We start from the raw sequence: 25,526 nt of genomic DNA, 5'->3' as shown, positions 1-25,526 counted from the left end.
TGCCCATTCCTTCGCCCCTCAGAAATATTGGTCTGATGCCTTCCTTACTGCTGCCTACCTAATTAATCGCTTACCCACTTTGGTGTTAGACCACAAATCTCCGTTTGAAAAATTGTGGAACCGTCAGCCCGATTACAATTTCTTGAAAACTTTTGGCTGTCTCTGTTGGCCTAATCTTCGTCCTTATAATCGGCATAAAATGGATTATCGGTCTCTTCCTTGTGTCTTTCTTGGTTACAGCCCTAATCATCATGGCTACTTATGCTATCATATCCCTACCTCTCGTATGTATGTCTCCCGTGATGTTCTGTTTGATGAAACTGTTTTTCCCTTTCAATCCTCCCCATCCCTCCCCTCTTCTCCAGTAACTACTCCTCTGCCCTCCTCGTCTCTCCCTCTACAACCCTCTACCACTACCATCCCCACTCCCATTACTCCTCCTTCCTCCCCTGGTTCCACTGCACCTTCCCCTCCGCCTCTGACCCCACCCACTAGACCCTCTTCCCCACTATTACCATTGCCCTCATCTCCCCCTCGTGAGCCTGCACTTCCCGAGTCTTCCGTCATCTCCTCTTCCCCCATTTCCCGTCCTCATCCCATGCAAACCCGATCCAAATCCAACCTCCATTTTCCCAAAATCCGGACCGACGGTACTGTTGCCTGGCCACCCCCTCAAGCCCTCCTCACATCCCGTGTCACTCCCGATGAACCCTCCTCTGTCACTGAAGCCTCAAAATACCCAGAATGGCGTCGTGCGATGCAACTCGAATTCGAAGCCCTTCTCTCCAACAATACCTGGACCTTAGTTCCTCCCTCCCCCTCTCAGCATGTTGTGGGCTGCCGCTGGATCTTCAAAACAAAATACCTCTCAAATGGCTCGGTCGAGCGGCGGAAAGCGCGACTTGTTGCCAAGGGATACAGTCAACTCGAGGGTTTGGACTATTCTGAAACTTTCAGTCCAGTTGTCAAACCGACAACCATCAGGTTAGTTCTTTCCATTGCCCTCTCTAACAGTTGGTCGGTTCATCAATTAGATATTCAAAATGTTTTTCTTCATGGCACGTTGGATGAAACGGTCTTTATGTCTCAGCCCAGTGGCTTTGTTCACCCTCAATTTCCCACTTATGTCTGCAAGCTCAATCGTGCTCTCTATGGCCTTAAACAGGCCCCTCGTGCGTGGTATGCCCGTTTGAGCAGCAAACTCCTTGAATTTGGCTTTGTCATCTCCAAATCTGACACTTCTTTATTCATCTACCGCCATCAGTCTATTGTCTTGTATCTCTTAGTTTATGTTGATGACATTCTCCTTACTGGCTCCGATAGCTTTACCATTACTCAACTTGTTCAATTGCTCAGTGTTGATTTTCCCGTCAAAGATCTTGGTGATCTTCATTATTTCCTGGGTATTGAGTGTCACAGAACTCCGCATGGGATTTTTCTGTCCCAACGAAAATATATCCTTGATTTACTGCACAAGACCAATATGACTAATTGTAATCCTGTTGGCACTCCTATGTCTCCCTCCACTAAACTTTCTGCTTTTGATTCTACATCTATGGAAGATCCTTCTCTGTACAGGAGTGTGGTGGGCAGCCTCCAATATCTTCTCTTCACTCGACCTGATTTAGCCTTCTCAGTCAATCGTGTCTGTCAATTTATGCATGCTCCTTGTCTTTCTCATTGGCAATCTGTGAAACGGATCTTACGGTATTTGAAACAGACTCTGGATTATGGTCTGACTCTCACTTCTTCTCCGGCCCCTGTTTTGGCTGCCTTCTCTGATGCCGACTGGGCAGGATGCCCCGACGACCGAAAATCTACCAGTGGCTATTGTTTATTCTATGGCACAAATCTCATCTGCTGGAGTTCAAAAAAACAAACTACTATCGCTCGGTCCAGCACGGAGGCTGAATACAAGGCCTTGGCTCATGCTACGTGTGAGCTAGTTTGGGTCCAATCCTTATTGTCTGAATTGGGAATCTACTTATCTCAGCCACCCATTCTCTATTGTGATAATCTGGGGGCCACTTACTTATCTGTGAATCCTGTGATGCATTCTCGAACCAAACATGTCGACATTGATTATCATTTTGTTCGCGATCGTGTCCATAACAAGACTCTTCAAGTTTCCTTCCTTTCCAGTAAAGATCAGATCGCCGATGTCTTCACCAAGCCCCTATCCATCACCAGGTTTTGCACACTTCGATCGAGCCTCACAGTCCTGCCAGGCCTGCTGGGCTCGCCGGGGGGTATCAGCAGTAAAGAGACTTCCACACCTCAGCAGCACCTCCAGAAGAATCCAGAAGGTGTCAATGGGTAATGTATTCCTAGAAAAGTCTAGAATACTGTATTCCCTACCATGTATTCCAGAAGGGTCTAGAATACACTCTGCAATGTATAAATACCTCATCATGTAAACAGATTCAACCTAGGAGAGAAAAACTATCCACAATTGATTTTGGTATTCTATCATTCTCCTTTCCTTCTATCAAAACTTATTTTGACTGTCTACAGTAAATATTGATAAACAATCGAGCAGCCTTTACGTTGCATCAGGTCTTAAATTCCGTCTATAAAGCAGGTGTAGTATTGCGATTGATAATGACATAGTGGGAAAAAAAAAAAAGTTCCACGGAAGAACTTTCAAAAAGGAATTTTGGCAGGAGAAAATCAGAGGATCTACGGAGTTGCTCTTCCTTGGAAGTCAACTAAAAAATCTCATATAGGAAAATCTGGGCCTGCAATGATAAATTTCCACCGGCGGGAGGAATTTCGAGTTATCCTTAGCAGCTATCGACGACTACTAGGAGGATTTCAGAAGAAAGAAAAGGAATTTTCATCCCTGAGGACGTCGTGCCGTTTACTAGATTGCTTATATATACATAACATACGAGAGCGTTCTGAATCCATCCTGGTGACTATGGCTGCAGATCATGGTTCTGTCATTACAATCGTAAAATATGAACTCATGATCTCCATGCTCAGCCTCGTGATCTGGTGGTGGTTCGCTTGGGCGTGGAAGAAACGGGAGAAGGGGATCTTGCCGTTGCCTCCAGGACCACGAGGCTTGCCTCTGGTTGGCTACCTTCCTTTTGTTCGTCCGGACCTCCATCGCTTCTATGCGGAGCTTGCACGGACCTACGGACCCATCTTTTCTCTTCGACTTGGTAGTAAACTCTGCGTCGTGTTGTCGTCTCCATCTCTGGCCAAAGAGATTTTTAAAGACCAGGACACCATCTTCGCCAACCACGACCCCCCGCAGTTCGGCTGGATCATGGCTTCTGGAGGTTCAGATATGGTTTGGTCCCCAAACGGCCCACTATGGCGTCTCGTGAGAAAGACTTGCGTCCGGGAAGTAATGGCTACTTCCAAACTCAATGCCACCTCCGGTATTAGAAGACTAGAGGTTCGTGAGTTGGTCCATGATGTGTATCTCAAGGTAGGGACTCGAGTTGATGTTGCAGAGAAGGCATTTGTTGCGGCTCTCAACGTGATATCCAGCACGATATGGGGTGGTAAGCTTCACGGAGAGGAGAAGGATCGAATCGGTGCCGAGTTTCGACGGGTAGTAGATGACGTGGTAGAGCAGCTGGGGAAGCCCAATGTTTCAGATTTTTTTCCACTGCTAGCCAGGTTCGATTTGCAGGGTTTTTCTTTGAAAGCAAAGGGTAATCTACAGTGGTTCGATAGGATCTTTGATCCAATGATAAATGAGAGGTTGAAGACCGACGAGGGCGACAGCAAGAGCCGAGGAAACGAAGATATTCTGCAAACGCTTTTAAGGACCTACAAAGAGGGAGGAGATGCTGACACGGCTTTGAGTTTAAATCAGGTGAAGGCCTTGATCGTGGTAAGTTCATCCATGGTTACCATCCTAATAATATCGATGTTATTTCACGTATCTTTCTTCAATTTAATGTCTCACATTTCCCTGGTTCTTCTTATGTCAATAGGATCTGGTGTTGGCAGGCACAGATACGACGTCAACAACAATTGAGTGGACGATGGCACAGATGCTGAAACAACCCGAGATCATGAGAAAAGTCCAAAGAGAAGTAGACCGAGTAGTTGGATTGCATCAGATAGTAGAAGAGTTCCATGTCCCCGAGTTGCATTACTTGAAAGCAGTGGTCAAAGAGGTAATGCGTTTGTATCCAGTTGCTCCACTCCTGATCCCGCGACGCCCAAGCCAAACTTCCGTTGTTGGGGGCTACACCATCCCAGAAGGCACACAAGTTGTGGTGAACTCTTGGGTCATCCACAGGGATCCTCAGCTTTGGGACGACCCTTTGGAGTTCAGGCCGGAGAGATTCTTAAACGATGGAAGCAAACTTGACTCTAGTGTGAATGATTTTCGATACCTACCATTTGGGTCAGGAAGGAGGGTGTGCGTTGGGATCCCCTTGGCAGAGAGACTGACCTTGTATGTTTTGGCTTCCCTCCTGCACTCTTTCAATTGGCAGCTGCCACAAGGAACAAAGCCTGACATGTCTGAGAAGTTTGGGATTGTAATGAAGAAAATTGTCCCACTGGAAGCAATCCCTACACCACGGCTGTCTGACCCAAAGGTCTATGATTGAGGACGTTACTATTCATAGTCTGACTTGTCACAAGTGTTTGAGAAAACAATTAGTTATATGTGCCTTTATAATCTTACTTCATCTCTTATGGGAAAACTTATGTTTTACAAATATTAATCCTGAGAAGATATTTCAATTGGCAAGTGTATGTCAAGTGGGCACTTAAATGTTATAATATATTGTAAGGGCCGATGAGGAACAAACCTGGAGGAAGGGATGAATATGTTTGTTCATTTTTTTTATAATTTTAATTTCTTTCACTTGGTTCTTGTGTGCGTGTTTTTGTTCTTTCAATTGATTTAAAGTATAAAACTTAATTTATAATTTATGCTTATACACATTGATATATATACAAGCAGAAGCAAAAACAAACAAAGTACAAATAGGATTTTTAGGTGGTTCACAATCCTTCCATAAATTGCTAGTCCACCCCCTCGAAATATTTTAACACTTTGAGAGCTCCACTAAGCTTTTGGGTTTCCATGCGATATTTGCAAAAAATTGCATCTAAAGCCAATTATAATATTACCCATATAGGGATTTACACCAGTCGATTGACAAAAATAACAATTTTACAATGATACATCCTTACCTAGATTAATAGCAGATAGCTAAGTATACTAACCTAGACCCACAAAGGGATTTTCCAGCAGCTCAATAGGTTATACAAATCTAGACCCATATAGGAATTTTCAACAGCTCACTAGGTTCACCGGCGTAGACCTTCTGAGAGATTTTCACTACCACTTATTTATACACAAGGTTTTACAACTTACAACGGCTAATGCTACTTGTCAACTTCTATTCTTCATCACAACCAATTCCTAACTTCTATAGCTCAACAACAACAACTTCTCAACATCAACATCTCAACTCAAATAACTTCTCTTACATAAATTTCAGCAACCAATGCACCTTCTCAACCTCAACACCTTAGCCACCACAACTTCTCAACTTCTATATTTCAACCACAACAACTTTGTTACTTCTAAAACTCAGCTCCAGTAACTTCTCTCAATTAGTAAGGTTTATTTGCTTAAGATATAGCCTAGTGTAATTTACCTCTCAATAGGCTAATTTACCACTTACACCATAATGAAGGCTGCTAATTGAGACAAATAATTTATATGTATTACATGCAAATGTATATCATATGTAAACGTCAGGATCACAACAGCCTCAATTATGCCAAGTTGCACCTTAAAAAAAAATCTAAAAATTGCTTGAACAAAGCATATTAGATGGGTTTCTTTTTGGTGTCAAATCTAGTGTCTCAGAACAAGCTTGATATTTACTCTTGTTGTGTATACTAACATTTATTTGCTCCACACAACAAGCCAATACAGTAATAGCGATCATTTTCTTTAGACAATTCTACAACCTTTAGTACTACAATGGAGCTCTCCGTTCCATGAATGAAAAATAAAAAAGAAAAGAAAAGTGCTTTTCTGCTCTACAATGATATGACTTGACATGTTACTACACGATCTCAGCCCTTGTGAAATTCAGGTTGCATCGAGTGTCCCAACTTCAGCAACTGAATTTAGATTGAGGAATTCAACATCTTTATACGTTGAGAATATTAGATCCTCATGAAACACATTCAACCGGACTCAGCTGACACCCTCTTCGTGATTTCATGCAAGGTTGAAGGTTATCATGTAACATCCCTTCAATTCGCTGTTTCATCGTAAGCATCAACAGATCCTTTAAGTCGATTCTAGCAATTATGGCTACAGATTTGGTTCTATGTTGTACAACCTGAAACATGAATTTATCATCTCCATTGTTAGCCTTCTGATCTTTTGGTTCTCCTTCTGGGTATGGGAGAGAAGGGACAAGGGCAGCTTGTCGTTACCTCCAGAGCCACGAAGCATGCCTCTGGTTGGCTTCATTCCCTTTCTTCGCCTAGACCTCCACCGCTTCTATGCTGAGCTTGGTCAAACTTATGGACCCATCTTCAATCTTCGCCTCGCCAGTAAACTCTACGTCATCCCTGTCTCTGCCCTAAGAGATCTTTAAAGATTACGATCTGAGCTTGGAAAATTGGTAAATTTGAATTTATGCACAAAGGGATTGACTCCTCTCCTTGTCCTCGGATCCATTTTGAATTTTAAAAAAAATTTGTTATGTGGTTGAAGGAGAGTCTGTATGCCTCTTAAAGAAGTCCTTATAAGGGCTTAAACAGTCCCCTCAGGCCCAGTTTAATAAATTTAACCAATCACTACAACGGTTTGGATTTCTTCGGTGCTCAGTAGATCATTCGGTATTTATTAAAGATACCTTGAAAGGAAACATATTATTGTTTGTATATGTTGATGATATTGTCTTAACCGGCAATGATGCGAATAGGATATAAGAAGTAAAAAACATGATATGTCATGAATTTAAAACTAAAGATCTTGATCCTCTAAATTATTTTCTGAGCAAAGAAGTTCTTCAGTCCAAGTATGAGATAATATTATCTCATATGAAGTATGTCTTGGACCTCCTCGAAGAAACGAGAAAACATTGATATTGGCAAATATCTAAGACTTGTGGCAAACTTACCTCATGGTAACTAGACCAGCCATATCAAATGTCGTAAGTGTAGTCAGTTAGTACATGCATAAACCACAACTCATCCATTGGCAAGCCTTGGAAAGGATATTACGATACTTAAAAGGAGCCCTAGGAAGAGGATTACTCTATAAGAAAAATGGCTACTTCAACATAGACATATGCAAATTGGGTTGGATCACCTAATGACAGGAACTTTTGGATATTGCACTCTTGTTGGAGGTAACCTAGTTATTGGGAGAAGCAAGAAGCAAAATATTGTTGCGAGATCTTATGCAGAATACAATGCTATGCCTCACACAATCAGTGAACTCCTATGGATTAGGTCCCTTCTTACTGAATTAAGATTTTATAAACGAGGTTATATGGGTCTATATTGTGATAACCAAGTAGCTATTCATATAACTTCAAATCTAGTATTCCATGAAAGGATCAAACACATTGAGGTGGACTGCCACTTTATACAGAAAAAATTTCAAACGGGTATAATTTCCCTCAAATATGTTTTATCACAAGAGCAAGTAGCAGATATTCTTACTAAACTGGGTATGTCTAAGATTCTATCTTTTACATGTGGCAAGTTGGGTATTTATGATGTTTTCTCTCCTCCAGGTTGAGGGAGAGTGTTAGAAGATGGGCTCAAGCCCACACGTCCAAGAGGTGGCATATTTGTAAATAAGAAGTCTTCTAAAAAAGATAGCATGAAGATGTAATTACTTGTCTATTTATGTTTCTTCTCTTGTAATGTTGTAGCCCTAAAGGTATTGTAAAAATTATAAATAGAGGCCATTGGCTAAGAAGTAGAGCATTAAGTTCTCTCCTTACTTCTCAATCTCGCCTCTCACTTCTCTTGGAATCTGATCTCTAAACTCTCTCTCTCTCTCTCTTTCTCTCTTATTCTCTTCTTCTCTTCCTTCCTCTCCTTCTCTTCCTTCTCCTCGCCCTCTTTTGCTCGAGATCAATATGAAAAAGTCCTAAATTATATATGAAAAATGACTATACAACCACTACCTATAGGTATGGGTTGCATCGAGCCGAGCCGAGCCTGAACTTGCCTATGTTCGAGCCGAGTTTGATTTAAATATTTCGAACTCGAGCTCGAGCCGAGCCTAGGCTCGAGCCTAAAATTTTTGTCGAGTTCGAGCCCAATAATTTTAACCGAGTTCAAGTAGAGCTCGAGATTCAACAGTCATATAAAATTGTTTAAAAAATACATGTCTCGAGTTCGAGCTCCAACATACATTTAAAACTTTTCAAAAAATACATGTAAAATAAATTATATATAAAATTATGCATACATTTTACATAAAATTAGACATGATCTCTACATAAAATTGTGCATGACCTCTACTTAAAATTGGGCATAAGGGTGACATCAAATCCAGCTAAGTCCAAACCTTCCTATGTTTGAGTCGAGCTTGATTTAAATATTTTGAACTCGAGCTTGAGTCGACCCTAACCTCAAACCTAAAATTGTAATCGAGCCCGAGCCTAATAATTTTAACCAAGTTCGAGCGTAATCTACATTTAATACTCTAGATAAAACATATGTCAAATATATTATATATAAAATTATGCATAAATTTTTAAAAAAAATGATAGGGAGGTTCAGGATTGTTGGAAGATGGGCTCAAGCCACAAGCTCAAGGCAAGAAACTCACACGTCAAAGGAGTTGCACATGTGTAAAGACCACATATTCTCCTCGTCTTACAACTACAAATATTGCTCCTTTTGAGCTAATACATTCTGATGTATGGAGACCTTTATGTGTCTCAAATATTTCCCAAGTTAAATATTTTGTCATTTTTGTTGATGATTTTACCCGAGTGACTTGGTTATATTTATTTAAAGAGTGTTAAAAAATTCTTCCTTTGTTTAAAAATTTTCATGTTATGGTCTTGACACAATTTGGGAAGAAAATTCAAATCCTTAAATCTGATAATGCCAAGGAATTCATGTCTAATGAATTCAAATCATTTTTTGAGAGTAATGGGCTTATTCATCAAACATCATGTGCCTATACTCCTCAACAAAATGGTGTTGCTAAAAGGAAGAATCGTCATCTTCTTGAAGTTGCACGGGGCCTCCTCCACTCCATAAATGTACCCTATTTCTATTGGCCTCATGTTATACTTACAACATGCTTTCTTATTAATAGGTTACCTTAATTAGTTCTTAATCATAAAACTCCTTACTCTGTGTTATTTAATGGTGATGATACTTTTTCTTTTCCTTTGAAAGTGTTTGGATGTACGTGTTTTGTTCATGTTACATCCCCGCATAAAAATAAACTTGATCCTCGGTCTATGAGGTGCATTTTTTTGGGGTACTCTCGCACCCAGAAAGGTTATGTCTGTTACAATCCTACCCTTCGGAGGATGCTTATCTCTAGGGATGTGACTTTCTTTGAGGACACCTCCTTCTACTCCTCTCATGATGCTCTTCCAGCATGGACTTGTCCTTCTATCACTCCTTGTCCGCTTGTGCCTTTCAATCCTGTGGAGTTGTCGGATCCACCAGAGGTAAGTCCTTCTCCTCCTATGTATGGGCCAGAATTTGATACTCGGCCTATTGTTTTAAGAAAAACACGTCGTTCTTGTACTACTTCGCATCCTATCTCAAATTTTATGTCTCACCATCACTTGTCTTCCAAGTGTTTTAAGTTCCTTGCGTCTCTTTCTTCTACTTCCCTTCCACAGTCGTATCAGGAGGCTCTGAGTCATTCTGGTTGAAAGGCGGCTATGGATGAAGAAATGCATGCCCTATATGAAAATCAAAACTGGTCCTTAACATCACTCCCAAAAGGTAAAAGACCGGTTGGTTGTAGATGGGTTTTTTCAGTAAAACATAATCTGATGGATCGGTTACTCGTCTTAAAGATCTACTTGTTGTTAAAGGCTATATGCAGTGCTATGAGATAGATTATGAGGAGACCTTCTCTCCTGTTGCAAAATTGAATTAGGTACACATCATCTTATTTATTGCTGCTAACTCATCATGACCCGTCTATCAATAGGATGTTAAAAATGTTTTTTTAAATGGTGATATAAGTGAGAAAATTTATATGGTTCAACCACCTGGTTATGTGGTTGAGGGGGATTCAGTATGCCGGTTAAAAAAATCTTTATATGGTCTTAAGCAGTCCCCTCGAGCTTGGTTTGATAAATTTAGTCAAACACTTCTACGGTTTGGTTTTCATCGGTGCTCAGTTGATCATTCCGTATATTATAAAGATATTGTCAAAGGGAAAATATTATTGGCCGTATATGTGGATGATATTATCTTAACCAGTGATGATGCGCTTAACATACAAGAGGTGAAAAAGATGATATGTCAGGAATTCAAGACTAAAGATCATGGTATGCTTAAATATTTTTTGTGTATAGAAGTTCTTCAATCCAAACATGGGATAATATTATCTCAAATAAAATATATCTTGGATTTCCTTGAAGAAACATGAATGAAGGGTTGTAGAATAGTCGACACACCTATGGATACAAATATAAAATTATGTGCCAAAAATGAAGAAGATATTGATATTGGCAAATATCAAAGACTCGTGGGAAAACTGATTTATCTCACGGTAACTAGGCCAGACATATTATATATTGTAAGTATGGTGAGTCAATTCATGCACAAACCACAAATTACCCACTGGCAGGCTTTAGAGAGAATATTACGTTACCTAAAAGGAGCTCTAGGAAGAGGATTGATGTATAAAAAACATGGGCACTTCAACATAAAAGGCTTCTCAAGTGCATATTGGCCTGAATCACCTGATGATAGAATTAGGTTAGGACCCTTCTTACCGAGTTAGGTTTTTATAAAAAAGGGTCCATGGGTCTGCATTGTGATAATCAAGCAGCCATTCATATTACTTCAAATCTAGTTTTTCATGAAAGAACTAAACATATTGAGGTGGATTGTCATTCATACAGGAGAAGTTTCAAGCATGAATAATCTCTCTCAAACATGTGTCATCTCAAGAACAAGTAGCTGATATTCTCACTAAACCTGTTACATCTAAAATCCTATCATTTATATGTGGCAAGCTGGGTATTTATGATATCTTTTCTCCTCCAGCTTGAGGGGGAGCGTTGGAAGATGGGCTCAAGCCCACACGATCAAGGCAAGAAACTCACACGTCAAAGGAGTTGCACATGTGTGAAATATGATACTTCACTTAAAGATGGCACAGAGGTGTAAATATGTGTTCTTTTTATGTCTTTTATTTCATCAAGTTGTAGCCCTAAGGGCATTGTAAAGACTATAAATAAAGGCATTGGGTAAGAGGTAGAGCATTGAAGCACTCTCCTCTCTTTCCACAAATTCGTCCAGCCCTCATTTTCACTTTGACGCAAACCTCTTCTCCCTTATTCCAAAATCTCTCCTTCCACGTCCTTCTTCTTCTCCTCTCCTTCTCTCTTCTTCTTCTTCTTCCTCGTTGATCTAAAGTTCCTCTCAAGAGATCCTAAATTCTACAAGGATTGAATTTGGATAATGGATTAAAACACACCAATATTAATCTTTTTTACACCAAATGTTGTTTAGCTTATTTTGTAATATTTGAATCTGACCATAAATTTACTATGACTTCCATAGTACCCCTGGTTGAAAATTTATATTCAAGGAAAAACTAAAAATGTTTTCCTATGCTACATATTTCCAAAAAGTCCTTTAAATAAAATCATGTTACTATTAGAGATTCACTAGAAAATTATATGAAATATTTTAAAATTTTCTTAAGAAAGTTAAATGGACCTCTTATTGCCTCTTCTAGGAAAATAAATAAAAATTAATAATCAATCTAATATAATATTATACTTATTGATAAATTTTTAATCAAATAAAATATCAAACACAAAATTGCTATGAAAATTGCCTCATGCTAAAAGTATTACAACATCAACTGTCAAATACTTATTAAAAAATTTTCTATACAATTTTCTTGCCTATCTTGGTAGTAAAATCTACTTATAAAATTATATGATTTTTTTAATAAGGTATCTGGTTTTTTGGGTTTTCTCCGCCGAGACGACGCCGACGAAAGAGGTCCAACGGGGCAGGATTATCGTCAGAGATGACGGCGGCGACAGAAAAAGAGGCGAAGGTCGACGAGGGGTAGAAGAAATTGAAGGAAAAATGGAACCAAGCGGCGAAGGCGGCCGACGAGTAGCTGTCGACGGAGGGGCTCGACGGTGAAGAGAGGAGGAAGAACCCCCCCCCCCCCCCCCCCCCCTCTCCAGCTCCAACTTCCGAGTCCCCGACTCTCGAGCCCGTTAACGAGCCGGCTCGCGAGCTTTCAAACTGAATCATGACTCAGCCGAGCTCGACTCGTTAACACAAACGAGCTTTATCTGGATCTCATACTCTGTTCGAGATCCAGGTATACCGAATCGAACCAAGCGAGCTTGAGCCACTCGTGAACCGGCTCGATTCAAAGCCACCCCTACCTACAGGATATGAGTATGCCGAACATCCAACGTGAGTCAAGTCTATTATTCACCCAAGAGGTGTTTTTTGAGCTACCCTTAGAAAGTGAGTAGACTATGTGCCCCATAGTTGGGCTGCTTTTCTGACTATAACCATCTAATTGGAGTATGGAGTTTTTCATATGGCTAGGAGTGATTTTTCTTCTCTTATATTATGCCAGTTGGGTCTCTTGGTAATGAATAAAGAGATCACCAACTTGAGGGTAATATTGGAAGATATAATGGATTGCGATTTTATACGGGAAGATTTTATTCACGATTTGCAGCAACTTGGGCGTTGATGATGTTCTCTCACACCCAGTTTAAAGGGCAGTGTTGGAAGATGGGTTCAAACTCACACGACCAAGGAAGACCCACACATCCAAGGGAGGTGTGTTAGAAGATGGGCTCAAGCCTACATGACCAAGGAAGGCCCACATGTCCAAGGGAGGTGGAAGATGGGCTCAAGTCCCCCCGATCAAGGTAGGCCCAAATGTCCAAGAGTGGTGGCATGATGATAAATAAGAGTCATCTCATGAAGATGGCACTGATCTAATTAGTTTAAGTTTAAGGGGCATAATTATTATACTATAGTTTTATCCATCTATAAATAGAGTTTCATAGGGAGGGTTAGGACACAAGTCCATAACCTCATTCTTCCTCTTGTTTTCTCCCCAACATGCCTTCTCTCCTTTTCTCAATGAGCTAATCGATGGAGTTATGAAAATAAATAATTATACTTGGTCAAGTATACTGAATTAGAACCATAGCACTTTCACATCATTCATTAAAGTTAAGATTACTACTCATGTGCTATACTTTGAAATCAAATATTATATTGAATTATTTTATGAGCATTTCCAAATTTGAAACTAATCCCAATTTTACATTAAGCCAATTTTTAAATTAAATCATTAAGGATTATCTTGAATTGCCTATATTTTCAAGTGAATTCACTAAGGGCAATATGAGCTGCCTATACTTTCAAATCCAATCATTAAGGGTTAGTTTAAGTTACTGATTACAATTGTAGATACTTGATATCAGTGTACCTGTTTGTTTGAACTTAGATTATTAAATTAGCCTATAGAGAGGCAAATTACATTGGGCTACATTATAAGCGCGTAATCTTTGTAATTAGGGTCAAACCTTGAATGATCAAGACCATTTTTACTCCAAAGAATTTGAGAAAAATTGTTGTCATTGAGAAATAGAGGTTGGCAAATTGGATTTATTGTTGGAGGAACCTTGTGTAGGCAAGCAGTGCAAAAATTTCTTTATGTCTCTAGGCTGGTGAACTTAATGAGCTGCTTAAAATCACTTTGTTGGTCTAGACTAGTATAGCCTAGTGAGTTGATGAAGAATCTCTTTCTAGTAGTGTACCTAGTTAGCTGTTGTAATCTAAGTTGGGAGGACAGGGTGATATTGTAAATTAGCTGTTGTGATCAATTGAGTGGTATAATTTCCTGTGTAGGTAGCATTGTAATTGGCTTTAGTGGCAATTTGTTGTAGATGATGTAAGGGAACCCAAAGTTAGTGAAGCCTCAAGTTGCTAAAATCATCTTGGGGGGTGGATTAGCAATTCATAGAAGGATTGTGAACCACTTAAAAATCCTTCTTATAGTTTATATGAGATTGTTTATGCTTATACTTTGATTATAAACATAAACATCAATTATAAAATTTATCTTGTACTTTTATTAACTGAAAAGATAAATACACACATAAGGATTAACCAAAAGAAGTTAAAATAGTAGCAAAAGTTAACAAATCTCCATATTTTTTCCCCATGGGACCTTACAAAAAGAAATTGGATATGATACTTTCACTAGACCAACTAAAATTCCAGAAACAAGAACAAAAAACATGATCAAAATAGTTTGATCTGTTATTAGGATAAGAAGAGTACAATCTCTGGATTTTAAAACCAATGGGAACATTAACGCCATTTAATCATCAAAGCGCAACTTCAAGGTGTTCATCATCAACCATACTGAGATCATAGTGGCAGATATTGGAGTATTGGTATGGTTTTCTCAAACACTCGTTAAAACTCAAACTAAGAATATATAGTAATTCAATTTTAAAGCTTTGGGTCTGAAAGCCGTGGACTAGGATTGCAGCCAGTGGCACAACCTTCTTCATTACAAATCCAAACTTCTCAGTCACGTCATGGTTCATTCCTTTCGGCAGCTGCCAATCTAAAGAATGCAACGAAGAAGCCAAAATCAGCAAGAGAATTCTTTCCCAATGCATACCCTCCTTCCCGTCCCAAAAGGAATGTATCTGAAGTTATTGCCTCTGAAATCACATTTGTTGTCTTCTACTAAGAATCTCTCTGGCTTGAACTCAGAGGGTTCATTCCAAAGGAGGGGTTCCCTGTGGTCGAAAGATCGTGGAGTAGAGACTGCAAGTAGAAGCACAATTTTTTTCATAGTAAACGCAAGTTTTTTGGACATGCCAAGTTTCGTTCCTTGTGGCAGCTGTGAATTGAAAGAAATCAAGCAAGAGGGCAAAAGGTGCAAGATCATTCTCTAATTAGTCAAAGAAGACCAAAAAGCTGGATTTGTTCTCCGAAGGAATGTTAGGTTTCTCAACTAATTCTCGTGAACGTTGAGAATTATTCTCTACTTATTATCATTAGGAACATTAGAAAGTTTCCTATTGCAACAGTGTATTCTTTGTAATAACATCACGAAATGAATGAAAAAAACAAAATATATGGTCATAATTGCCAGAAAGGAAATGACATGGGAGGTTCATCAAATGGTCTAGTATGAAACCGTGTAGAGGATGAGAATGTGATATGAGAGAAGGCTATTTTTTCAGTGGAGTCAACTACCTTTGCCGTTCTTGATCACCCAAAAGGTCAGTGGGGCTTTCAGAACTCATCAAGAAATAGATTACCAACCTTACACAAATGAACTATTTCCTGAATTTTTGGTGTCTATTTCTCCTTCTCTTCTTCTTCCTAAGTTCTCTTTCTTATTTTTCTTTTCATTTCTTCCTCGACCAAAAACCAGCAAATGCCACGAGATATGTCTTTTTTATCTTTTTTTTTTGGTTTGTGAAATTACTTCTACCTAAGTGCTTTTTCCTAGCGGTCATTTCAAAGAGATAGGATTTGCATATGTGATGATATTTTGTTTTTTGTCATTAAAATTGTAATTAATGATAAAGCAATTGTTGGAGGTGGATGTGTGCCCCCCACCTAACGTTAAAATTGTAATTAATGATAAAGCAATTGTTGAAGGTGGATGTGTGCCCCCCACCTAACGTTAAAATTGTAATTAATGATAAAGCAATTGTTGGTAAATGTTTATAAGTTAAGTTGAACGATCTTCTAAATTCAAAGTCATCCTCAAATCTATGGATTTATTACAATCAAGTTTCTTTTATAGGGAGTAGAAACCACTCCAAGACGAGATATGGAAAAGAAGTTGCATAATTCCCCAAAAAATTCAAAGACCGAAGCTCTCCTATTGCAAGCGGTTGTTGTTGTCAGATCTCCTCAAAATGTCATTGGCAAATCAAAGGATTATAATTTATCGTCTGAGAGAAATCAGAGGATTCTGATTTATCCTCTGAGATATTTCAGGAGGAAATCCAAGGATTTATATATTCTATTTTTATGTATAAATTATGTAAATCAGAAGAGTGTTAAAAGATTGAAACTCATATCATACGCTATTCTTAAAGCATCAACGGGGTAAGGTAACAACTTTGATAATTTATGTAGACGATATAATCATTGTAGGAGATGACCCAGAAGAAATAGTAAAACTTCAAGAGCAACTGGCAACAAAATTTGAGATGAAAAATCAGGGAGGGCTCAAATAATTATGGGAATTGAAGTTGCTAGATCTAAGCAAGGCATATTTCTTTTCTAACGAAAATATATCCTAGATTTATTATCTGAAGTTGGACTACTGGAGTGTAAGCCTGAAGATACCCCAATAATCCAAAATCATAAGCTTGGAGAATACCCAAACCAAGTGCCAACAAATAAAGGAAGGTACTAGAGGTTGGTTGGGAAACTTATTTCTCACTCCCATTCACGACCTGATATGGCCTATGTAGTAAGTGTAGTAAACCAATTCATGTACTGTCCAAGTGAAGATCATATGAATGTTGTGCATCAAATTCTTTGGTACCTAAAGTCCTCTATGGGAAAAGACTTATGTTATCAGGAAATAACCACCTAAGGGTTGAAGGTAATACAAATGTTGATTGGGCAAAAAATTTTATGTTTGTTGGAGAGAACCTAGTTACATGGAGAAGTAAAAAGCAAAATGTGGTAGCATTATCAAGTGTTGAAGCCAAGTTTCGTGGGATGGCTAAGGGTCTTTGTGAGCTTCCCTGACTTCAGTGACTAATAACCGAAATTGGTTTTGCCCCAAGCTATGAGATGAATTTATTCTATGATATCAAAACGGTTATTGTTATGTCGCATGATCCGGTTCAGTATGATCGGACTAAACATGTGGAAGTAGATCAACACTTCATCAAGCAAAACCATGAAGCCAAGATAATTCAATTTCAGTTTGTTAAATTTGAAGACCAATTGACAGACATATTTAAAAGAACGGTATGCGGCAAGAACTTCTACAACGAACTTGGCAAGATGGGCATCAAAGATCTATATGCACCAATTTGAAGGGAAGTATCAGCATGAGTTGAATCCCGAGAGAAATCAGAGGATTCTGATTTATCCTCTAAGAGATTTCAAAAGAAAATCTAAGGATTTATGTATTCTATTTTTTTGTATAAATTATGTAAATTAGAAGAGTGCAGAGATTGAAAATACAGATGATATTTTGACAAAAACCGTCGAATCTCATGTGCTGTAGCTTATCTTAAAGATATTAGTGGTTCCCATTGTTATCCTCATAATTCATTCATCGAAACGTTTTCGTGAACGAGATCAAAATATCCGTAAGGATGAGCAGATAAGGTCGGACGACTACTAGGAAGCTGTAAGAGCGACAGATATAAGAAAATCTGGGCATGCAGTGATAAATTTCCACCGGCGGGTGAAATACCGAGTTATCCTTAACAGCCGTCGACGACTACAAGGAAGCTGTAAGTGCGACAGACGTTTTCTGGTGGTCAAGATTTCAGAAGAAAGAAAAGGAATTTTCATCCCTGAGGACGTCATGCCGTCTACTAGATTGCTTATATATTATACATAACATACGAGAACGTTCTGAATCCATCCTGGTGACTATGGCTGCAGATCATGGTTCTGTCATTACAATCGTAAAATATGAACTCATGATCTCCATGCTCAGCCTCGTGATCTGGTGGTGGTTCGCTTGGGCGTGGAAGAAACGGGAGAAGGGGAGCTTGCCGTTGCCTCCAGGGCCACGAGGCCTGCCTCTGGTTGGCTACCTTCCTTTTCTTCGTCCGGATCTCCATCGCTTCTATGCGGAGCTTGCACGGACCTACGGACCCATCTTTAGTCTTCGACTTGGTAGTAAACTCTGCGTCGTGTTGTCGTCTCCATCTCTGGCCAAAGAGATTTTTAAAGACCAGGACACCATCTTCGCCAACCGTGATCCCCCGCAGTACGGCTGGATCATGGCTTATGGAGGTTCAGATATGGTTTGGTCCCCAAACGGCCCACTATGGCGTCTCATGAGAAAGACTTGCGTCCGGGAAGTAATGGCTACTTCCAGACTCGATGCCACCTCCGGTATTAGAAGACTAGAGGTCCGTGAGTTGGTCCATGATGTGTATCTCAAGGTAGGGACTCGAGTTGATGTAGCAGAGAAGGCATTCGTTGCGGCTCTCAACGTGATATCCAGCACGATATGGGGTGGTAAGCTTCACGGAGAAGAGAAGGATCGAATAGGTGCCGATTTTCGACGGGTTGTAGATGATGTGGTGGAGCACCTGGGGAAGCCCAATGTTTCAGATTTTTTCCCACTGCTAGCCAGGTTCGATTTGCAGGGTTTAGCTTTGAAAGCAAAGGGTAATCTGCAGTGGTTCGATAGGATCTTTGATCCAATGATAAATGAGAGGTTGAAGACCGACGAGGGCGACAGCAAGAGCCGAGGAAACGAAGATATTCTGCAAACGCTTTTAAGGACCTACAAAGAGGGAGGAGATGCAGACACGGCTTTGAGTTTAAATCAGGTGAAGGCCTTGATCGTGGTAAGTTCATCCATGGTTACCATCCTAATAATATCGATGTTATTTCACGTATCTTTCTTCAATTTAATGTCTCACATTTCCCTGGTGCTTCTTATGTCAATAGGATCTGGTGTTGGCAGGCACAGATACGACGTCAACAACAATTGAGTGGACGATGGCACAGATGCTGAAACAACCCGAGATCATGAGAAAAGTCCAAAGAGAAGTAGACCGAGTAGTTGGATTGCATCAGATGGTAGAAGAGTTCCATGTCCCCGAGTTGCATTACTTGAAAGCAGTTGTTAAAGAGGTAATGCGTTTGTATCCAGTTGTTCCACTCCTGACCCCGCGACGGCCAAGCCAAACTTCCGTTGTTGGGGGCTACACCATCCCAGAAGGCACACAAGTTCTGGTGAACGCTTGGTCCATCCACAGGGATCCTCATCTCTGGGACGACCCTTTGGAGTTCAGGCCGGAGAGATTCTTAAACGATGGAAGCAAACTTGACTCTAGTTTGAATGATTTTCGATACGTACCATTTGGGTCAGGAAGGAGGGTGTGCGTTGGGATCCCCTTGGCAGAGAGACTGAACTTGTATGTTTTGGCTTCCCTCCTGCACTCTTTCAATTGGCAGCTGCCACAAGGAACAAAGCCTGACATGTCTGAGAAGTTTGGGATTGTAATGAAGAAAATTGTCCCATTGGAAGCAATCCCTACACCACGGCTGTCTGACCCAAAGGTCTATGATTGAGGAAGTTGTCACAAGTGTTTGAGAAATCTATAAGTTATATGTGCCTTTATAATCTTACTTGATTACATCTCTTCTTGGAAAAGTTTATGTTTTGCAAGAATTAATCATGAGAAGATATTTCAATTGGCAAGTGCATATCTCGTTGACAAGTAGTAGGCACGTAAATCTTATAATGTAAGGTTCAATGGAGGAACAAACTTAGAGGAAGGGATGAATAAGTTTGTTAATTATTATTTTTTATATAATTTCAACTTCTTTCACTTGGTTCTTGTGTGTGTGCTCTTGTTCTTTCATTTGATTTAAAGTGCAAAGCTTATTTTAAAATTTATGTCTAAACACAATGATATAAGTACAAGTAGAAGCAATAACAAACAAAGTACACTTAGGACTTTTAGGTGCTTCACAATCCTTCCATAAATTGTTAGTCCACCAGCTAATGCCACTTGTCAACTTCTATTAAATTTTATAGCTCAGCAAACAACTTTTCAACATCAACACATCAACTCAAATAACTTCTCTTACATAAATTTCAACAACTAATGCACCTTCTCAACCTCAACACCTTTGCCACCACAACTTCTCAACTTCTATATTTCAATCACAATGACCCACTTGATCAATCCCTATCTTTCTAATCAGACTCCGATTCCCACTTTAACAGTAAGACATGTAATTCGATATCCACATTCGAGTGCGCAAACTTTACAAATAGAAAACTAATCCAGAAATCGAAAGACACAATTATTGGTTTGTAGAATATAATAATTCTTGACCATCTGGCCCAGTTGAATAAAGACGGCACTAAGCAAAGCAGCAACGAAGCTTCATCCGGGAGAACAGAATTCCCCTAAACAATGAGTTCATTATTTTTAATCACACGATGATGATGATGATGATTACAAGGGTTGGTGGAACATTCATCAATGAATAGCGAAGGGATTTGACGCCGGACATAATAGCGATTATCCTGCAGGCTAGTTCAATAGATAATTCACAGGGGAAGAACACAAGAGATTCGCCCCCAAAAACACAAAGGAACCCCTCCGATGTTCGATTCAAAATTATGACATCCAATAATTGTCAAAAATCAGCCCACAAGTCTGGCTGTATAGCTAAAGATGGTCATTATTAGAATTTTGGCCAAAATAGCAAACCCCAATAACCACGCAAAAAATCTGGCCCAACTCGGGTTCAGAATCACTTCCGAACGAAGCTTGATAACCACGACTACCCACACTCTTTGTGTTGATCTGCCAACTCAAGGTATCTCAATGCCAACAACATGTTATCTGACAACTCAGCATCATCTGACTCGGATTCTCCTGCATCAGTCGCCTCGGGTTGGAAAGAACTCGCCCTCGAGTTCACAATAGCTTCATCGGAATCCACAAAACAAAGACTCAGCTGTTTGACATTAAAGACATCAGAAGTCCTCAAATGACTGGGAAGGCACAGTCGGTAGGTGTTATCATCGATCCTCTGCAGGACCTCACAGGGTCCAATCTTTCGCTCCTTAAGCTTATTATACTCTCCAATAGGAAAACGATTACGAGTTAAGACTGCCCAAACTAATCACCAATATCAAAAAGTACCTGACGACGGTGACTGTTGACCTTAACCTTGTACTTGGCATTACTCTCATGAATGGCCAGCTTCACCTGCTCATGGATACCCCGAAGATGTTCTGCCATCTCATTTGCCTTGTGACAAACGACCCACACGTGGAATAGGGGCTAAGTCAAGCACCCCAGATGGATTCTGACCATAGACAATCTCAAATGGGCTCATTCCTGTGGTTCTGTGTTTTGACCTGTTATAGGCAAATTCTGCTTGAGGTAATGCCAAATCCCACTGTTTCGATTTAGTTCCTGCCAAACTCTTCAAAAGGTTCCTCAAACTTCGGTTCACCACCTCGGTCTGACCATTTGTCTGAGGGTGGTAGGCACTACTAAAATTTAACTTCATCCCCAGTTTCTCCCATAAACTCCTCCAGAAATGACTCATGAACTTGGTGTCACAATCTGAAGTAATGGAGCGGGGAACACCATGTAAACGCACAATCTCCTCGAAGTAAAGATGGGTGATCCGTGTAACATCCTTTGTTTTCCTACAAGTTACAAAATGGGCCATCTTGGAAAACCTGTCAACCACAACCAAAATAGAATCCACGGCCCGTTGGATACGGGGTAAGCCCAACACAAAGTCCATACAGACAACAAACCAAGGGACTTCAGGTACAGGTAAAGGTGTGTACAAGCCTGCATTAGTGAGAACTCCCTTGGACCGTTGGCACACCTAACAACGCTCCACATAATGAGCCACGTCACTGGTCAATTTGGGCCAGTAATAGCTAGAAGACATCAAAGTCAACGTCTTATCTCGCCCAAAGTGATTCTCGTTATGAAGTTCACTAATAATCAGCTGCCTTTGTGAACACTCTAGAATGCACAACTGTAATCCACGAAACAGATAACCATTATGCACAATAAAATCATGTCGTTGACCATCAGTTACCTCCCGAAGTATCCTCCCGAATGAAGGATCTGCAGCATACATATCAGAGAAAGCCTCAAATCCTACAACTCTTGCGCTCATGGTGGTGAGGAGTAACGTACGACGGTTCAGTGCATTTGCAACATGATTCAGACTCCCTTCTTGGTGCCTCAGTGCAAACGTGAACTCGTGCAAGTACGCCACCCACTTGGCATGCCGTTTACTCAGCTTGTGTTGGCCATTGATGTACTTCAGGGCCTCATGATCAGTGATAAGAATGAACTCCCTCTATACTAGGTAGTGACGCCAATGCTTTAGGGACTGGACTATGGCATAAAACTCCAGATCATATGTGGAATAATTCTTCTTTGATCCTGATAGCTTCTCACTGAAAAAAGCTATTGGGTGCCCCTCTTGACTCAGAACACCACCAATGTCAACCCCAGATGCATCACAATTTACCTCAAACACATTCTCAAAATCAGGAAGTGCCAAAACTGGTGCCCTCTGTCATCTTTTGCTTGAACAGTTGAAAACTGGACCCCACCTCCTCGGACCACTGGAAACCATGTCCCTTGAGGCACTCCGTGATAGGAGCAATCAGAGTGTTGAAGTTTCTAATGAACCGACGGTAGAAGGACGCCAAGCTATGAAAACTTCTGACATTTGCAAGGTATTTGGTTTGGGCCACTCCAAGACCGTATCTATCTTCGATGGATCTGCATGAACACTATCAGTAGACACAACAAAACCAAGAAAAGTTACAGAAGTAGTGAAGAAAGAACACTTCATCTGAGTGATGAACAGGCACTCCATCCTCAACATATCAAAAACATCACGGAGGTTATCAAAATGTGATGCCCATGTCAGACTATAAATGAGGATATCGTCGTAGTAAACTACAATGAATTTTCCCATGAAAGGTCGTAAAACCTGATGTATAAATCTCATAAATGTATTGGGCGCATTGGACAACCCAAAAGGCATGACCATCCACTCAGACAACCCATGTTGCGTCTTAAACACTGTCTGCCACTCATCTCCAGCCTTTATTCTAATCTGGTGGTATCCGCTTTTAAGGTCAATTTTTGAGAAGACCTTAGAACCGGACAACTGATCTAACATATCATCCAGGCGGGGAATTGGAAACCTGTATTTCACTGCAATCCTATTGATTGCTCTGCTATCAACACACATACACCAAGAGCCATCTTTCTTCGGCCCTAGCAGGGCAGGAACTGCACATGGGCTCATACTCTCACGGATGTAACCCCTCTCCAGCAACTCTACCACCTATCGCTGCAACTCTTCAAATTCTTTGGGACTGAAACGATACGCCGATCGATTAGGCAAACTGGAACCCAGAACAAGGTCAATCTGATGCTGAATATCTCTCATAGGGGTAGCCTAGGAGGAAGATCCTCTGGCATCAGGTCAAAAAACTCTACTAGTAGCTGCTGCACCTCTGCTGGTACATCTGGATTCACATCTGCTGCACTAATCCCGTAAGGCAGTAGATCATAGACCACGTCTCCACGCTCTATCTCAACTAAAAACCTGGACATTGAAAGCAAGTTAGTATTATTGGGCTATTGGGGTAGGAGTGGGTCATTCTCGACGAGGTGCCAACACAATCTTCTTCTCTTTGATGCTAAGGGAATATGTATTTTTCTGCCCATCATGAATAACATTGTGATCATACTGCCAAGGTCTGCCTAACAATACATGACAAACATCTATAGACACAACATCACACCAAACATTATCAAAATATTTCATCTTGATAAAAAAAAAATAGGCATCGCCTTTATTTAGCCACAACAATTTGGACGGCTTGGGATGACGATCAGTCTTCAACTGCAATTTCTGGATAGTCTCTTCAAACACTACATTCTCACAACTACCACTGTCAAAGATCATCTTGCAGACTTTATCTGCAACTGTGCAGGTCATGTGGAAAATATTGTTTCTCAACTAATCGTCCCCTGAATCACCCTTGGGAGTCAATAGACTCTTACGAACGAATGACTATCTCCATGCAACACATCTCTATCTTCTTCATCGTCATACACAGGCTCTCCAATCCCTTCAGTTTCGTCTACCACGTCTTCCTCAATCAGGAGATTTTTGCCTTTCTGACTAGCAGCCTTCCTACACTCAGTCGGAAACATCTAATATTTGAGTTAGAATTACTTTGTGGTGGTTGTTATGTAGAACAGGATTCTTGAGGGCGAACTGGCTGACTGCTTTGATCGCTTCAGATCATTGGCCTCCTGTTCTGTTGTTTTTCCACAGCAAGTGCACGCTGGTGTGCTTCAGAAATGGTCCACAACGAGTGAAGACGAGGACGTCCTACAAGGGTAGTCGTAATCCCCCCAAATACCATGCCACTATCTGCTCTTTCGTCTCAGATAAATCATTCTGGGCTATCAATCGATAGAACTCTTTCGTGTAATCATCAACCGATCTCGTGCTTTGCATCAATGAATGAAGTCGCTGAAACAAGGTTTGAGTGTGGCCGAAATTAAGGAAGTAACCCTTCATCTTCTTCTTCATCTTCTCCCAATCAGTGATCTTGGCCTTGCCCTGCCGGTCTAGTGATCGCCTCAATTGCTCCCACCACACAAATGCTTTGCCTTTGATTTTAATGGCAACCAGTTTCACTTTGACACGATCTATCGGAAGCTATCAGAAGTTGTCAAAACAATTCCTAATTTTCGTGGGAAGCAGGAAGTTATTGGTGATGGTGGCGTCAGAACCATCATCTTTGGTGCACTTCCACTAGGTAAGGCCTCCATTACAGCAGCTTCAAGCTGACCTTTCATGGTAAGTGAAATTTTTTGAAATGAATGATCATGTTGTGAACTTACAAGAGGTCCTTATGGAGCATACAAAGAGAGGTGGGTGACGATCGATCATGAGAACCGGGGTGAAGGAGACGGACACCATTGAAGGTGGAGTTTTGACGTGGGTTTCACTTTCTACCTGCTCTGCTTTGAAATTGTGGAGACGGTCCAAATGCCTCAAGGATTAAAACGATAATCATGTGTGAGATAAAATGCGAGTTCACTGCCAATGACTCTATAGTGGATCAGAACCTCGCACAGATGGACAGGATGGCTAGAGCTGTAGAGAAGTATCTCGCTGATACAAGTGCCCCCACCTTCAATCCCCTCTAATGGAGTTCATTGGGGGGAATAGCAATCTGCTCTGCTTCTGCCCTTTTTCTTTCATTTGTATTGGTGTGTGTCGAGTGTGTTTTCAGAAGTGTGAATGAATTCTATACTAGGCTTGATATTATCCGTCTTGTCGTAGAGGCAGCAGTGGAAGTTGTATCCTTCTTGCCTTGTACTTAGGACATTTCTCTGCTATTCCAAATTGAAACTTCATGTAGCAATTTATAAACATAGATCTGCCTTTACATAGCATAAATCTAACTACAACTGTGCCTCAAAAATAGAAATCTCAATCTAACATAACCTCAAGCACGTTTGCTCTTACTCTCTTCTTCTCCTAATTCAGCTTATCTTACAATC

General features: G+C 40.4%; 2 protein-coding genes across 2 annotated transcripts; both read left to right on the top strand.

Annotated features, from left to right (window-relative positions):
- The first annotated feature begins 2,920 nt into the window (after positions 1 to 2,920).
- LOC137934247 (geraniol 8-hydroxylase-like) lies at positions 2,921 to 4,580 on the top strand. Its single transcript, XM_068778524.1, has 2 exons — positions 2,921 to 3,850; positions 3,954 to 4,580. The coding sequence occupies exons 1-2, from the start codon at positions 2,921 to 2,923 to the stop codon at positions 4,578 to 4,580; spliced, it is 1,557 nt and encodes a 518-aa protein (XP_068634625.1).
- Positions 4,581 to 17,662: 13,082 nt separating this feature from the next.
- LOC137934626 (geraniol 8-hydroxylase-like) lies at positions 17,663 to 19,695 on the top strand. The gene is made up of 2 exons (XM_068779073.1): positions 17,663 to 18,767; positions 18,871 to 19,695. Exons 1-2 carry the CDS (start codon positions 17,838 to 17,840, stop codon positions 19,495 to 19,497), a joined length of 1,557 nt encoding a protein of 518 aa, XP_068635174.1. The 5' UTR covers positions 17,663 to 17,837; the 3' UTR covers positions 19,498 to 19,695.
- Positions 19,696 to 25,526: the final 5,831 nt, after the last annotated feature.

The sequence above is a fragment of the Aristolochia californica genome, unplaced genomic scaffold (assembly GCF_029961685.1).
Source record: "Aristolochia californica isolate CCGP_79_NKW_82.1479 unplaced genomic scaffold, dmAriCali1.0.hap1 SCAF_6, whole genome shotgun sequence".
NCBI lineage: Eukaryota > Viridiplantae > Streptophyta > Magnoliopsida > Piperales > Aristolochiaceae > Aristolochia > Aristolochia californica.
Note: the sequence above shows the minus strand (reverse complement) of the source record. Positions and strands in the feature narration are given on the sequence as shown.

Coding starts and splice junctions, on each gene's coding strand:
- LOC137934626 (XM_068779073.1), top strand. CDS start 17,838: ATGGCTGCAGATCATGGTTCTGTCATTACAATCGTAAAATATGAACTC. Junction 18,768..18,870: donor AGGTGAAGGCCTTGATCGTG/GTAAGTTCATCC, acceptor TTATGTCAATAG/GATCTGGTGTTGGCAGGCAC.
- LOC137934247 (XM_068778524.1), top strand. CDS start 2,921: ATGGCTGCAGATCATGGTTCTGTCATTACAATCGTAAAATATGAACTC. Junction 3,851..3,953: donor AGGTGAAGGCCTTGATCGTG/GTAAGTTCATCC, acceptor TTATGTCAATAG/GATCTGGTGTTGGCAGGCAC.